Raw genomic sequence first — 14,099 nt, forward strand, 5'->3', positions numbered from 1 at the left:
GGGGTGTGATCAACATAGATGCTTGGTTACTATGTAAATTAGGGGTGTGGCCATTACATATGTGGAAATTATGGGCGTGGCCATTAAGAAATCACAAAATTTGAGGATGTGGTCAAAGAACTCTTTAATTAATATGTAAATTAGGGGGTGTGGTCTCTTTTTTGGGGCGGGGGTCCCCAGACCGAGCGGCCCCAGAGGAGGCGGCGGCTCTCGCTGCTCGGGACCCCCCCAGGACACCCCAAAATCCCCCAGGACACCCCAAAATCCCCAAAATCCCCCAGGACACCCCAAAATCCCCAAAATCCCCCAGGACACCCCAAAATCCCCCAAACCCCCCCAGGACCCCCTAAATTTCCCTATTGGGACCACCCCAAGACCCCCGAAAACCTCCCCGGATCCCCTCAGTGCCCCCCAAAATCCCCCTCAAACTCCCCCAGGACCCCCCCAGACACCCCAAAACCCCCCAGAATCCCCCCAAATCCACCCAAAATCACCCCAAGACCCTCTCGGATCCTCCCAGAGCCCCCCAAAATCCCCCCAAACCCCTCCAGGACCCCGCCAAGCCCCTGCAGGACCCCCCAAACTCCCCCAGGACCCCCCAAATCCCCTCCAGGACCCCCCAAACCCCCCCAAGACCCCCCAAACCCCTCCAGGATCCTCCCAAATCCCATCCAGGACCCCCCAAATTCACTCTAAGACCCCCCCAAACCCCTCCAGGATCCCCCCAACCTCCCCAGGACCCCCCAAATCCCCTCCAAGGCACCCCCAGGACCCTCCAATCCCCCTCAGGACCCCCCAAATCCCCTCCAGGACCACCCAAACCCACCCAGGACCCTCCAAAATCCCCCCAGGACCCCCCAAATCCCCTCCAGGATCCCCCAAATCCCATCCAGGACCCCCCAAACCCCTCCAGGACCCCCCAAACCCACCCAGGACCCTCCAATCCCCCTCAGGACCCCCCAAATTCCCTTCAGGACCCCCCAAACCCCTCCAGGATCCCCCAAATCCCCTTCAGGACCCCCCAAACCCCTCCAGGATCCCCCCAAATCCCCTCCAGGACACCCCCAGGACCCCCCAAACCCCTCCAGGACCCCCCAAACCCCCCCAGGACCCCCCAAACCCCCCCGGATCCCCCAAATCACACGGAGCCAGCCCCGCGGGCACATCGCAGCTTTAATCCCGGTGTCACCAAGGCCACCACGGTGTCCCCAAGCCCGTCCCCACCTCCGGGGGGGTTCGGGGGGGCTGTTTTTGGGGCGGGGGTCCCTAAACCGAGCGGCCCCGGAGGAGGGGGCTGCTCTCGCCGCTCGGAGCCCCCCCCAGGGCGCGCTGCAGCAGCCGCCGCACGGTGACATTTGGGGACAGCCACGCCCGGGGCCGGCCGGGGGACACGGGGGACAGCGCTGGGGACAGCGCCGGGTGCTTGACTCGTCTGGGGAGGGGACACGGGGGGGGACACGGGGTCACCGCCTCGCCAAGGGGTGTCCCTGATGTCCCCAACCCCACGGTGTCACCTCTGCGCCATAGGGAGTGTCCTCGATGTCCCCACTGTCCCCAATGTCCTCAATCCCCCAATGTCCCCAATGTCCCCTCACCCTGCTCCCCTCCCATGTGTCCCCAGTGTCCCCAATCCCCAGTGTCCCCAGTGTCCCCGGTGTCCCCAGTGTCCCCAACCCCCCAATCCCCCCAGTGTCCCCAATCCCCCCCAGTGTCCCCAATGTCCCCACTGTCCACATTGTCCCCGGTGTCCCCAATTCCCCCAGTGTCCCCAATCCCCCCAGTGTCCCCGGTGTCCTCAGTGTCCCCAGTGTCCCCAGTGTCCCCGATGTCCCCCCGGTGTCCCTGGTGTCCCCACTGTCCCCAATCCCCCCGGTGTCCCCGGTGTCCCCAGTGTCCCCGGTGTCCCCCAGTATCCCCAATCCCCCCAGTGTCCCCACTGTCCCCAGTGTCCCCAGTGTCCCCGATGTCCCCCCAGTGTCCCCGGTGTCCCCCGGTGTCCCCAATGTCCCCAGTGTCCCCGGTGTCCCCACTGTCCCAAATCCCCCCAGTGTCCCCAATCCCCCCACTGTCCTCAATCCCCCCAGTGCCCCCACTGTCCCCGTTGTCCTCACTGTCCCAAATCCCCCCAGTGCCCCCAGTGTCCCCGATGTCCCCCCAGTGTCCCCACTGTCCCTGGTGTCCCCACTGTCCCCAATCCCCCCAGTGTCCCCGGTGTCCTCCAGTGTCCCCAGTGTCCCCGATGTCCCCCCACTGTCCCAAATCCCCCCAGTGTCCCCGGTGCCCCCAGTGTCCCCAATCCCCCCAGTGTCCCCAGTGTCCCCAATCCCCCCAGTGTCCCCAGTGTCCCCGATGTCCCTCCAGTGTCCCCAGTGTCCCCAATCCCCCCAGTGTCCCCACTGTCCCCGGTGTCCCCGGTGTCCCCAGTGTCCCAAATCCCCCCAGTGTCCCCACTGTCCCCAGGGTCCCCAATCCCCCCAGTGTCCCCGAGGTCCCCCCGGTGTCCCCCTGGTGTCCCCGGTGTCCCCTCACCTGTAGGTGTACGCGGCCGTGCCCAGAGCGGCTGCCACCAGCACGAGCCCCACGAACAGCGTGGTGCGACCGCTGGGGACAGGGGCGGCTCCTGGGGACAGCGACAGCTCAGTGCCACCAGGGCTCCTTGGGGACATCCCCGGGACCTGTCCCCGTCACCTCCGGAGGGGCTGGCACAGCTCAGTGCCACCAGGGCTCCTTGGGGACATCCCCGGGACCTGTCCCTGTCACCTCCGGAGGGGCTGGCACAGCTCAGTGCCACCAGGGCTCCTTGGGGACATCCCCCTGCCACTGTCCCCCTGTCCCTGTCACCTCCCGGAGCAGGAACCACCCAGCCCAGCTAGGGGACATTGGGGACATCCCCGGACCCAGTGCCACCTCTGACAGGGCAGGAACAGCCCAGCGCCACTCGGGGGACATTGGGGACATCCCCGGACCCAGCGCCACCTCTGACAGGGCAGGGACAGCCCAGCCCCAGCCAGGGGACATTGGGGACATCCCCGGACCCAGTGCCACCTCTGACAGGGCAGGAACAGCCCAGCGCCACCCAGGGGACATTGAGGACCCTGTTCCCGTGTCCCTGTCACCTCCCCGAGGACAGAAACCGCCCAGCCCCACCCAGGAAACACCCGGGGGACCCTGAGGACCCTGTCCCCGTGTCGCACCTCCCCGGAACAGGAACCGCCCAGCCCCACCCGGGGGACACCCAGGGGACCCTGAGGACCCTGTCCCCGTGTCGCACCTCCCACTGCCACGCGGGTGGTGGCCACGGCCAGCCCGTTGCCGTTGGCCAGGGACACGTTGAGGCAGAAGAGGCCGCTGCGGTTGAAGTCCTGTCGCAGCACCAGCTCGCAGCCCGGCGACGGCGACACCGCCGAGCACGACTCCGCCTCCGCCGTGCGACACTCGGCGTCCGCCACCACCGTGCACACCTCCGAGGGCAGCCTGCGGGCACGGCCATCAGCGCTGGGGGACACCACGGCGGCGCTGTCGCCGCCGTCGCCGCGGTTGTCGCCGCTGTCGCCACTCACCCGCCCTCGCACGTCACCGTCAGCTCCACGCTGCTGCCGCCGCCCTCGGGCACCACCTGCACGATGGCCACGCTCTCGATGCCCTCTGCGGGGGGCGAGGGGGGGTCAGCGGGGTCGGCCACCCCCGGTGGGACCTTGGGGACACCTCCGGACCCCCCCGGGACCCCCGACTCACGGACGATGTCCAGCTGGGTGGCGAAGGTGCCGTAGCGGTACAGGACGCAGCCGGGCACCTCCTCGGCCGGGGCTTGGCGCTTGACCAGCGCCAGCGGCTGGGCTGTGGCGGCAGCTGTGGCGCCAGATGTGGCTCCAGATGTGGCTCCGGGTGTGGCGCCGGCTGTGACAGCGGCCAGGGACGCAGCGGTGGCTCCCACGGTGGCATCCGCCGTGACACCGAGCGTGGCCGCAGCGGTGGCAGCGAGGGCTGATCCAGCTGTGGCCGATCCAGCTGTCGCCAATCCAGCTGTGGCCGATCCAGCTGTGGCCGCAGCTGTGGCCGATCCAGCTGTGGCCAATCCAGCTGTGGCCGCAGCTGTGACATCACCCGCTCCTCCGTCTGTCGCCGCACCTGCAGGGACACACGGGAAACGCTGCGCGAGGACGAGGGGACAGCGAGCCCTTGGGGACATCCCCGAAGTGTCACCTCCCCGCCGCCACCCCCGGGCCGAGCCAGCACCCACCTGCAGCCGCTGTCCCTTCCACGGGGACCGCGGGGACAGGGGTGTCGCCGGCCGCGGTGGCGACAGCGGGGGACACGGAGGAGGCGACAGCCGCGGTGCTGGCGGCGACAGCGGGGCCGGTGGCGGAGGGGACCGAGAGCTCGGTGACAGCGGCCGCAGAGGGCTCGGCGGCGGCGGTGCCGGCGGGATCGGTGGCGGAGGGGACAGAGGGCTCGGTGACAACGGGGACGGAAGGCTCGGTGACAGCGGGGTCCGAGGGTTCCGCAGCCGAGCCCCCCGTGGGCTCCGCCGGCTCCCCCGAGGCTGCGGGGGCTGCGGGGAGAGCGGGGCTGGGGTCACCCGGGATCCCCCCCAGGGACCGGGCTGGGGTCACCCCCGGGATCCCCCCAGAGGCCGGGCTGGGGTCACCCCCGGGATCCCCCCCAGGGACCGGGCTGGGGTCACCCCGGGACCCCCCGATTCTGGGCTGGGGTCACCGGGATCCCCCCAGAGACTGGGCTGGGGTCACCTCTGGTTTGGGACCCCCCAGTTGCAGTGTCCGGGGTGCTCCGTGTCCCCTTAGGTGACACTGGGGGTCTCTGGGGGGTGGTGGGGGACACTGGGGACACTCAGTCTGGGGTGGGGGGACACTGGTGACACACGCTATGGATTGTGGTGGCTCTGGGGGATGGGGGGACATTGGGGACACTCAGTCTGGGGTGAGGGGACATTGGGGACACACGCTATGACTTGGGGTGCCTCTGGGAGGTGAGAGGACATTGGGGACATTAATTACGGGGTGGGGTGGCTCTGGGGGTTGAGGGGACATTGGCGACACTCATTTTGGGGTGAGGGGACACTGGTGACACACGCTATGCATTGTGGTGGCTCTGGGGGCTGAGGCGACACTGGTGACACACTCTATGCATTGTGGCAGCTCTGGGGGACCAAGGTGACACCAAACCCACAAATTACGGGGTGGCGCGACCCCGTGCTGTCCCACACCCCCCGGCGACACACCCAGCCCCCCTCCCCCTTACCGGTGCTGGCCGCCGCCGCCGTGCTCGCTGCCCCACCGGGGGTGGTGGCGGTGGCGGTGGTGGCGGCGGGCGCGGTGGCCCCGCCGGTGGTGGCGGCGGCCGTGCTGGGCCCGCAGGGGCTGAGCGGGATGGCGGCCTGGAGCACCAGGCGGGCCGAGAAGGTGCCGCTCTCCAGGTAGGTGTGGGTGACGGTGGCGCTGCGCGAGATCAATGTCCCGCTGCTGTCACCGAAGTCCCACGAGTAGGACACGTCGGCGTGGCGCAGGTAACGGCTCGGGTCGTGCAGCCGCACGGCGAACGCCACCGCGCGGTTCCGCACGAAGCGACCGTCGCTTGTCACCGCGTCCTGCAGCTGCGACACGTCCACCGAGAGGGGGATTTGGTCTGTGGGGACAGCGCGGGGATGTGGTGAGGGTGAGGGGACAGTGTGGGGACAGCGCGGGGATGCGGTGAGGGTGAGGGACAGAGTGGGGACAGTGTGGGGACAGCGTGGGGACAGCGCGGGGATGTGGTGAGGGTGGGGGACAGTGTGGGGACAGCGCGGGGATGCGGTGAGGGTGGGGGACAGCGTGGGGACAGCGTGGGGACAGCGTGGGGACAGTGTGGGGACAGCACGGGGACACGCAGGGGAGTGAGCGGGAGATGGAGCAGTGGCACGCGGTGTCACCTGTGCACGGTGTCACCTGCAGCCAGTGTCACCTGCACTGTCATCTACAACCAGTGTCAGCTACAGCCAGTGTCACCTGCACTCTCTGTCACTTACAGCCAGTGTCACCTACAGCCAGTGTCACCTGTGCACGGTGTCACCTGCACTGTCAGCTACAGCCAGTGTCACCTGTGCCCGGTGTCACCTACAGCCAGTGTCACTCGTGCCCGGTGTCACCTGCACTGTCATCTACAGCCAGGGTCACCTGTGCCCAGTGTCACCTGTGCACGGTGTCACCTGCAGCCAGTGTCACTTGCACCCGGTGTCACCTGCACCCATAACCCTCCCCCACCCCCACCCCAAACCCCGACCCTGTGCCCTGCTGCCCCCCCCACCGTGTCCCCTCAGTGTCCCCGTGTCACCCTCCCCGTGCCCCCCCTCGTGTCCTGTGTCACCCCTTTGTTCCCCCCTGGTGTCCCCATGTCCCCTCAGTGTCCCCGTATCACCCTCCCCGTGTTCCCCCGGTGTCCCCGTGTCACCCTCCCCCTGTCCGCCCGGTGTCTCCCCGGTGTCCCGGTGTCACCCACCGGTGACAGTGAACTGGCTGCTGCCGTGGCCGATGGGGACAAACTTCTGTCGCCCCCGGGAGTGGTAGACTGTCACCTCCATGGTGTAGGAGCCGAGTGCCACCCCCGCCGTGTCCACCGTCAGCTGCGACACCGGCCCGTCCAGCACCTGCCAGTACCGCCCTGGGGACAGCGGGGACAGCGCCACCACTGTGGGGACACTGCCACCACTGCAGGGACATCCCACCCAGCACCTGCCAGTACCGCCCTGGGGACAGCGGGGACAGCGCCACCACAATGGGGACAGTGCCACCACTGCAGGGACATCCCACCCAGCACCTGCCAGTACCGCCCTGGGGACAGCGGGGACAGCGCCACCACAATGGGGACAGTGCCACCGTGGGGACACTGCCACCATGGGGACAGCGGGGACACTGCCACCACAGCGTGGTCAGTGCCACCAAAACGGCATCGATGCCACCACAGGGGGTCGGTGCCACCTCGGGGACACGCGGTGCCACCACAGGGGGTCGGTGTCACCACAGGGTGTCGGTGCCACCCCGGGGACGCGCGGTGTCACCCCAGGGGTGCGCGGTGCCACCACAGGGGTCAGTGCCACCACAGGGGTCGGTGTCACCACAGGGGTCAGTGCCACCCCGGGGACACGCGGTGCCACCCCAGGGGTCAGTGCCACCCCGGGGACACGCGGTGCCACCCCGGGGACACCCGGGGCCACCACAGGGGGTCGGTGCCACCACAGGGGGTCGGTGCCACCCCGGGGACACCCGGGGCCACCACAGGGGGTCGGTGCCACCACAGGGGGTCGGTGCCACCCCGGGAACACGCGGTGTCACCCCAGGGGTCAGTGCCACCTCGGAGACACGCGGTGCCACCACAGGAGGTCGGTGCCACCACAGGGTGTCAGTGCCACCCCGGGGACACGCGGTGCCACCCCAGGGACACGCGGTGCCACCTCGGAGACACGCGGTGCCGCCCCAGGGGGTCGGTGCCACCCCGGGGACACGCGGTGCCACCCCAGGGACACGCGGTGCCACCCCGGGGACACGCGGTGCCACCCCAGGAGTCAGTGCCACCCTGGGGACACGCGGTGCCACCCAAGGGACACGCGGTGCCACCCTAGGGGTCAGTGCCACCCCGGGGACACGCGGTGCCACCGTCACTCACCCCAGGTCCACCAGACGTAGACGAACTTGCCCCGCCGGCCCCGGGGCAGGGGCTGCCCGTCCGGGAAGGTCCCGGTGGCGTCCGGCTGCTCCGGGAACACCGGGTCCCCTTGTGTCACCCGCGTGCCTGTGGGGACACCGGGCTTAGGGGACACCGGGGGTGAGGGGACCCTGGGGTTTTGGGGTGTTTCAGGGCGGTAGGGGATGGTTTTGGGGTGTTTTAGGGTGGTTTGGGATGGTTTCAGGATGGTTTGGGGTGGTTTGGGGTGGTTTCAGGATGGTTTGGGGTGGTTTGGGGTGGTTTCAAGATGGTTTCAGGGTGGTTTGGGATGGTTTGGGATGGTTTCAGGGTGGTTTGGGATGGTTTCAGGATGGTTTCAGGATGGTTTGGGGTGGTTTCAGGATGGTTTGGGGTGGTTTGGAATGGTTTTGGGTAGGTTCAGGATGGTTTCAGGATAGTTTTGGGTAGGTTCAGGATGGATTCAGGATGGTTTCAGGGTGGTTTCAGGATGGTTTGGGATGGTTTGGGGCAGTTTCAGGGTGGTTTCAGGATGGTTTCAGGGTGGTTTTGGGATGGTTTGGGATGGTTTGGGATGGTTTGGGGCAGTTTCAGGATGGTTTCAGGGTGGTTTGGGGCGGTTTCAGGATGGTTTTGGGATGGTTTGGGATGGTTTGGGGCGGTTTCAGGATGGATTCAGGGTGGTTTTGGGTAGGTTCAGGATGGTTTCAGGATGGTTTGGGGCGGTTTCAGGATGGTTTCAGGATGGTTTAGGATGGTTTGGGGCAGTTTCAGGATGGATTCAGGATGGTTTTGGGGTGCTTTCGGGGTGCTTTCGGGGCTCCCAGACCGTTGACGGTGCAGTTCTGCCCCCAGACCACGCGGCCGTCGGGCAGCGCGCTCTGCGTGCGCGGGAGGCGCAGCGCGATGGAGAAGGTGGCCTGGGCGCCCGCCAGCGTCGGCGCGTCATTGCTGATGTCGAAGGTGACATCGCCACCTGCGCGGGGACAACAGCGGGGACATCAGTGACACGGCCAGCCCGGGCAGGGACAACAGCGGGGACGGTCAGGGACACGGCCAGCCCGGGCAGGGACAACAGCGGGGGGCGGTCAGGGACACGGCCAGCCCGGGCAGGTGACATCGCCACCTGCGCGGGGACAACAGCGGGGACGGTCAGTGACACGGCCATCCCCGGGGAGGTGACATCGCCACCCTGAATGGGTGACAGAGCCAGGTCGGATGGGTGACAGAGCCATCCCAGGTGGGTGACACGGCCAGCCTGGACAGGTGACACGGCTGGTCCGGGTGGGTGGCGCAGCCAGCACGTGTCGGGGACACCATCGGGGTGGGGCTCAGTGACACGGCCGGACCCCCCCGGTGACACAACCAGTCTGGGTGGGTGACACGGTCACTGTGGGTGGGTGACACGGCCAGCCCGGGTGGGTGACATGGCTGGACCCAACCAGTGACACAGCCAGCCTGGGTGGGTGACACGGCCCCTCCGGGTGGGTGACACGGCCAACCCGGACAGGTGACACGGGCAGCCCAGGTGGGTGACACAGCCACTCCAGGTGGGTGACACGGGCAGCCCGGGGGTGGCACTCACCTCGCCAGCAGTCGCGGCTGTCCCGCTGCCAGGGCGGGTACAGCGCCGTGTCCCAGGTGCCGAACGGCGCCGGCCGCCCGCTCCACGCCGGGCTCCGCCCGCGGCTCCGGCCGGGGCTGCGGCCGGCGGCTCCTGCGGGGACAGCGACAGCGACACCCGCGCTCAGGGGTGTCCCCCGTGTCCCCCCTGTCCCCATTTTCGGGGGTTTTTCATGTCCCGCGTGTCCCCATTTTCGGGGGGTTGTCACGTCCCCCCATGTCCCTTAAGCTCAGGGGGATGAGGGGTCCCACGTGTCCCCCATGTCCCCATTTTTAGGGGGTTGTCATGTCCCCCCATGTCCCCCATTTTTGGGGAGCATCGTGTCCCCAACATGTCCCTTAAGCTCAGGGGGATGAAGGCTCCCTTGTGTCCCCCATGTCCCCATTTTCGGGGGGTTGTCACGTCCCCCCATGTCCCTATTTCTGGGGGACATCATGTCCCCAACATGTCCCTTACGCTCAGGGGGATGAGGGGTCCCTCGTGTCCCCCGTGTCCCCCATTCTCGGGAGGTTGTCACATCCCCCGTGTCCCCAATTTTCGGGGGGCTGTCAGGCCCCCCATGTCCCCCACTCTCAGGACATTTTTAGGTCCCCAACGTCCCCATTCTCGGGGGGATCAGAGGTCCCACGTGTCCCCCGTGTCCCCAATTTTCGGGGGGCTGTCAGGTCCCCCCATGTCCCCCACTCTCAGGACATTTCCAGGTCCCCAACGTCCCCAACTCGCGGGGCTCAGTGAGGTCCCCAAGTCCCCCCCCCCAAGTGTCTCCCCACATCCCCCTCTGCCCCCCCCACCCCCGGGGTGTCCTCCCGACCCTGGGGGGACCCTGGGGGGACCGGGGGGGATCCGGGGGGGACCCGGGGGCCGCGTGACGGAGCTCGGGCCAAGCCACGCGCGGGGCAAAGCCGTCACATGGCCCCAAAGCCCTTTCATGTGACGCTCAGCTGAGCCGGGCCGGGCCGGGCCGGGACGGCACCGACGGGACGGGGAGGGCACCCCCGGATCCCCCCGGGGTCGGGGGGCTGCAGGGTCATCCCGGGGTCGGGGGGCTGCAGAGTCACCCAGGGGTCGGGGGGCTGCAAAATTCCCCCCAGGGTCGGGGGGCTGCAGAGTCCCCCCAATATCGGGGGGCTCCAAAGTCCCCTCAGGGTTGGGGGGCTGCCAGGATCCTCGAGGGTCGGGGGGCTGCCAGATCACCCCAGGGTCGGGGGGCTGCAGAGTCCCCCCAATATCGGGGGGCTGCAGAGTCCCATCAGGGTTGGGGGGCTGCCAGGTCACCCCGGGGTCGGGGGGCTGCAGAGTCCCCCCTGTCCCCCGAGTCTTGGGGGGCTGCAGAGTCCCCCCAGAGTCGGGGGGCTGCAGAGTCCCTGCAGGGTCGGGGGCTGCCAGATCACCCCAGGGTCGGGGGGCTGCAGAGTCCCCCCAATATCGGGGGGCTGCAGATTTTCCCCAGTCCCCCGAGTCTTGGGGGGCTGCAGAGTCCCCCCAAAATCGGGGGGCTGCAGAGTCCCCCTTGTCCCCTCAGAGTCGGGGGGCTGCCAGGTACCCCCAATGTCGGGGGGCTTCAGAGTCCCCTGTGACCCCCCAGTGTCGGGGGGCTGCCAGGTTCCCCCGGGGTCGGGGGGCTGCAGAGTCCCCCCTGTCCCCCCATTTTCAGGGGTCTCTCAGCTCCCCCCTGTCGCCCCCCTCACGCGGGGCTGCCACTTCCCCCCCCCACTCAAAAAACGGGGTCCCCCCCATGGGAAGGGAGAGCGGGGCCGCGCGCCCCCCAATTCCAGAGAGACCCCAACCCCAACCCCTCACCCCCCAACTACCCCCGGGGATCCCAAAACCACTCCGAGACACCCCAAAACCACCCCCAGACACCCCAAAACCACCCCGAGACACCCCAAAACCACCCCAGAAACCCCAAAACCACCCCGAGACACCCCAAAACCACCCCAGAAACCCCAAAACCACCCCGAGACACCCCAAAACCACCCCAGAAACCCCAAAACCATCCCCGAGACACCCCAAAACCACCCCAGAAACCCCAAAACCACCCCGAGACACCCCAAAACCACCCCGAGACACCCCAAAACCACCCCAGAAACCCCAAAACCACCCCCGAGACACCCCAAAACCACCCCGAGAGACCCCAAAACCACCCCAGAAACCCCAAAACCACCCCGAGAGACCCCAAAACCACCCCGAGACACCCCAAACCCCCCCTCAAGGGGGAATATCGGGGTGCAACCCAGCTCCACGAAGGATTTCCCTTTAAGGGGGGGCTCTGCACCCCAAAACCCCCCCAGGATGAGACTCGGGACGCCCCCCGCCCCCCAAAAAAACCCCGACTTACGTCGCTGAGCCTCAGCCAGGAGCAGGAGGGTCCCCAAAACCGCCACGGCCCCGAACCCCCTCATGGTGTCCCCGCTCGTCTCCCCCCTCGCTCGGCACGGCCGGGGCAGAGGCGACAGCGACGGCGACAGCGACAGAAAAAGGGGGCGCTCATTTGCATAACCACGCCCCCCCCAAAAAGGGGGGGACGCAGGGACCGCCCCCATCCCCCCCCTCATTCCCACGTGGGGCCACCCGCGGTCACACGGTGTGGGGGAGGGGGTGGGGACGTGGGGACCCCTCCCCCCAGCTCGGTTTGGGGGGTGGGGGGGACGTGGGGATCCCCCCCAGCTCGGTATGGGGGGGACATGGGGACCCCCCCAGAGTTTTGGTGGGTTGGGGGCGACATGGGGATCCCCCTCCCAGCTCGGTTTGGGGGTTTTGGGGGGTGGGGGGGACATGGGGATCCCTCCCCCCATGGTTTTGGTGGGTTGGGGGGACGTGGGGATCCCCCCCAGCTCGGTTTGGGGGGGACATGGGGACCCCCCCAGAGTTTTGGTGGGTAGGGGGGACATGGGGATCCCCCTCCCAGCTCGGTTTGGGGGTTTTGGGGGGTGGGAGGGACATGGGGATCCCCCCCAGCTCGGTTTGGGGGTTTTGGGGGGCGGTCCCCCCCATCCTGGAGACCCCAGGGATGGGGGATTTGGGATTATTTGGGGTTATTTGGGATTTTTTGGGGGTTATTTTTGGGGTTATTCGGGATTTTGGGGGGTCCCGTGGGCTGGGGGCGGTGACAGTTATGGGGGGACAGCGTGGGAAGGCAAAAAAAGGGGGGGACCCCCGAGTTGGCACTCAAGGGGGTCCCCAGTGAGAGTGGGGGACCCCCAGTGTGGCATCGAGGGGGGTGGGGACGCCAATCCTGGTGGGTGACGCGGAGGGGACCCCGAATTTGGGGGGTCCACAGAGGGGGGTCCTCAATCCCGGGGGGGACATGGGGGGACCCCGATCCCGGTGGGTGACACTGGGGGACCCCGATCATGACAAAAAGGGGGAGGGGTCCCCCAATTCTGCACTTGCAGGGGGACCCCGATGTCACAGGGGGACCCCGATCCCGGGGGGTGACACGGGGGGGACCCCGATGTCACAGGGGGTCCCCGATCCCGGGGGTGACACCGGGGGTCCCCGATCCCGGGGGGTGACACCGGGGGTCCCCGATGGCACAGGGGGGACCCCGATCCCGGGGTGTGACACGGGGGGTCCCCGATCCCGGTGGGTGACACACGGGGGGTCCCCGATCCCGGGGGGTGACACCGGGGGTCCCCGATCTTTCCTGCTCCGGCCGTTTCCGTGCCCCCGGGGCTGTCCCGGTGCGCTCGTGCGGGCCGCGTGTGCGGCGAGCCCCGTGACCCCCGGAGAGCCCCGTGACCCCCGGAGAGCCCCGTGACCCCCGGGCCGCTCCCCGTGACCCCCGTGTGGCCGGTTGTGGTCTGGCCGCAGCCCGCGGCGCCGTCCCGGGGCCGGTGTCCGGTCCAGCCGCTGGCCGAGCATCCCGGGACCGAGCCCGAGCCCATCCCGGTCCCGGTCCCTGTCCCGGTCCCTGTCCCTGTCCCTGTCCCTGTCCCTGTCCCTGTCCCTGTCCCGGTCCCTGTCCCGGTCCCTGTCCCGGTCCCTGTCCCGGTTCCTGTCCCGGTCCCGGTTCGGATCCTAATGCCCGGTCCTGACCCCGATCCCATCCTTATCCCGGTCCCGGTCTCAGTCTCAATCCCAATCCCGGTTCCTGTCCCGGTCCCGGTCCTGGTCCCTGTCTCCTGTCCCTGTCCCTGTCCCTGTCCCAGTTCCTGTCTCCTGTCTCTGTCCCTGTCCCGGTCCCCAATCCCGGTTCCTGTCCCTGTCCCTGTCCCCGGTCCCGGTCCCGGTTCGGATCCCAATGCCCGGTCCTGACCCCGATCCCGTCCTTATCCCGGTCCCGGTCTCAGTCCCAATCCCAATCCCGGTCCCAATCCCTGTCCCTGTCCCTGTCCCTGTCCCTGTCCCTGTCCCTGTCCTGGTTCCTGTCCCTGTCCTCGGTCCCGGTTCCGGTCCCAATCCCCGGGCCCTGTCCCGAAAGTTCTGATCCCATCCCCGGTCCCGGTGTCTGTCCCGATTCCAATTCCCGGTTCTGCTCCCTGTCCCTGTCCCCTGTCTCTGTCTCCTGTCCTGGTCCCCAATGTCCCCATCCCTGTCCCCATCCCTGTCCCCTGTCACTGTCCCCCTCCCTTTCCCTGTCCCCATCCCCTGTTCCAGTCCCCTGTCCTTGTCCCGGTCCCTGTCCTTGCCCCTGTCCCAGTCCCCAATGTCCCCATCCCTGTCCCCTGTCCCTGTCCCCAGTGTCCCCTGTCCCTGTCCCCAGTGTCCCCTGTCCCTGTCCCCAGTGTTCCCATCCCTGTCCCCATCCCTGTCCCCATCCCTGTCCCCTGCCCCTGTCCCTGTCCCCAGTGTCCCCTGT

The 14,099-nt window shown here is 68.1% G+C and overlaps 1 protein-coding gene across 1 annotated transcript; it reads right to left on the minus strand.

Annotated features, from left to right (window-relative positions):
- Positions 1-1,184: 1,184 nt before the first annotated feature.
- PMEL (premelanosome protein) lies at positions 1,185-11,733 on the minus strand. Its single transcript, XM_084223659.1, has 12 exons — positions 11,637-11,733; positions 9,260-9,391; positions 8,504-8,650; positions 7,657-7,782; positions 6,493-6,654; positions 5,260-5,643; positions 4,241-4,552; positions 3,736-4,128; positions 3,561-3,645; positions 3,272-3,474; positions 2,530-2,620; positions 1,185-1,432 (listed from the first exon to the last, which is right to left on the minus strand). The coding sequence occupies exons 1-12, from the start codon at positions 11,698-11,700 to the stop codon at positions 1,267-1,269; spliced, it is 2,265 nt and encodes a 754-aa protein (XP_084079785.1). The 5' UTR covers positions 11,701-11,733; the 3' UTR covers positions 1,185-1,266.
- Positions 11,734-14,099: the final 2,366 nt, after the last annotated feature.

Source organism: Fringilla coelebs (genome assembly GCF_963513975.1).
Source record: "Fringilla coelebs genome assembly, chromosome: 30".
NCBI lineage: Eukaryota > Metazoa > Chordata > Aves > Passeriformes > Fringillidae > Fringilla > Fringilla coelebs.